Below are 1,498 nucleotides of genomic sequence, written 5' to 3' on the forward strand. Positions count from 1 at the left end.
GGACTCGAGTGGGCAGGTTCCCAAAGCTCAGACATGGTCAGTTAGGGCCCAAAGTGGATATGGGACTCTTAGCAACACAGAGCTCAGTCCTTAGAATCAGAACACAAGGCTAGGCCAGCAATTAAGAGTTAGGCAAGCACTTCTTACCTTTTTTCTGCTTAAGGTTAAGACGGGTCCTACAGGTAAGATTGGGGTTAAGCCTGTATATTGGATAAAGTTCAGGGGAGAAAAGGATGGACCTGGCAGTGAAGAAAGGAGGGTTGCAAAAGCTGAGAATCCAGTCAGATCTGACAAGGAAGCCGAGATGGTTGTTTTGTTACAAAAAGGCTCCTAGGTGCTCATGTATAGGAAAAACCCAATACACGTTGTATGAATAGAATTTTTATTAATAGTATCTCATCTATGGTCATGTTACATTTTACTGAGCTTGACAGATTTTTTACCATTGAGATGTTTATGGAAGAACGTTTGAATTTGCTGCCAGGCATCTACCTGTGCCCTTGAGTGAGCCTTTGGCTCACCTCCATAGAATACTGGTACACCCAATACTGCATGCACAGAGGCTCTACAAGGAGGAAAATAAGGTGGGTCAATACAATGACCAGTTCCTGGGTAGTAGATTATCTGAGGTCTGTCTTTCCCATGGGCTTGTAACCGTTCAGAGGCTAAATGAGCATAGAATTCACTCTTCCAGTTATGATCATCCATGCCAACAATAAATAGTAAGGGCCCCTGAGCCTTTTCTAATGGAATAAGACTTTGGTGGTAGGGTTCCTCCAGTGGGTTGTTCCAAATGTCCATTAAATCCAAAAGGCCTGACTCAGTGATTGAATATTTCCTTGAGTCACTGCCAAGATCAGGAATAATCATATCCTTGTAATGCAGAGGAGCAATGGTGTTGGCCACGCAGGCATTGACAAGTACAGTGGCTGTGATGCCCTTCAAGAAAGAGGCCATTGAGAGACAGAGGTCACCTCCTTTGGAGAATCCAAGAAGCCCAACACTAGGGCCTTTCACCTGATGAGGAGAGAGAGAATAAGCCTAGAATTTACAAATGGAGGACACAGTGATTTTACATTCTCTAGGTAACTTTCTCAACTGTTGTTTGCTTTCCTTCCTTATGCAACAATCCACAAAGTTCAAGTGTGTCATCTAATAAGCAAATCAATTGATTTCCTAGTACATAGGCCCTTCAATAATATTTATAGCGTCTGGGTCAAGAATATACACAGAGGCCCATATACTCTATACCTAAATATTTATTAATCAAATGAACACATATAAATAAAATATATTTTTTTCTCCTATCTTGATAAATACACCTCCATAACAATTTATAAGGTTAAAATTTAACCTCCTCTGAGTGCTGCACTGGAACATGGCATGGAGGAGAGCCAGCCCCTGGCCCCAGTCCCGGGCCCACACTCCTTCTCTCCCATCCCTGGCTCCATCATGTACCTTGAGGGGCCTCTCACACTTGTGTGTGGATACCCAGCCT

The 1,498-nt window shown here is 43.1% G+C and overlaps 1 protein-coding gene across 1 annotated transcript in view; it reads right to left on the reverse strand.

Moving 5' to 3' along the window:
* Window positions 1-365: 365 nt before the first annotated feature.
* LOC105299270 (acyl-coenzyme A thioesterase 6-like) overlaps window positions 366-1,498 on the reverse strand; it is a 5,282-nt gene continuing 4,149 nt past the window's right edge. The window contains 1 exon segment of the mRNA XM_023537076.1: window positions 366-1,093. Coding sequence (XP_023392844.1) covers window positions 412-1,093 — 682 coding nt within the window. The 3' untranslated portion in view covers window positions 366-411.

Source organism: Pteropus vampyrus, unplaced genomic scaffold (genome assembly GCF_000151845.1).
Source record: "Pteropus vampyrus isolate Shadow unplaced genomic scaffold, Pvam_2.0 Scaffold177, whole genome shotgun sequence".
Taxonomy (NCBI): Eukaryota; Metazoa; Chordata; class Mammalia; order Chiroptera; family Pteropodidae; genus Pteropus; species Pteropus vampyrus.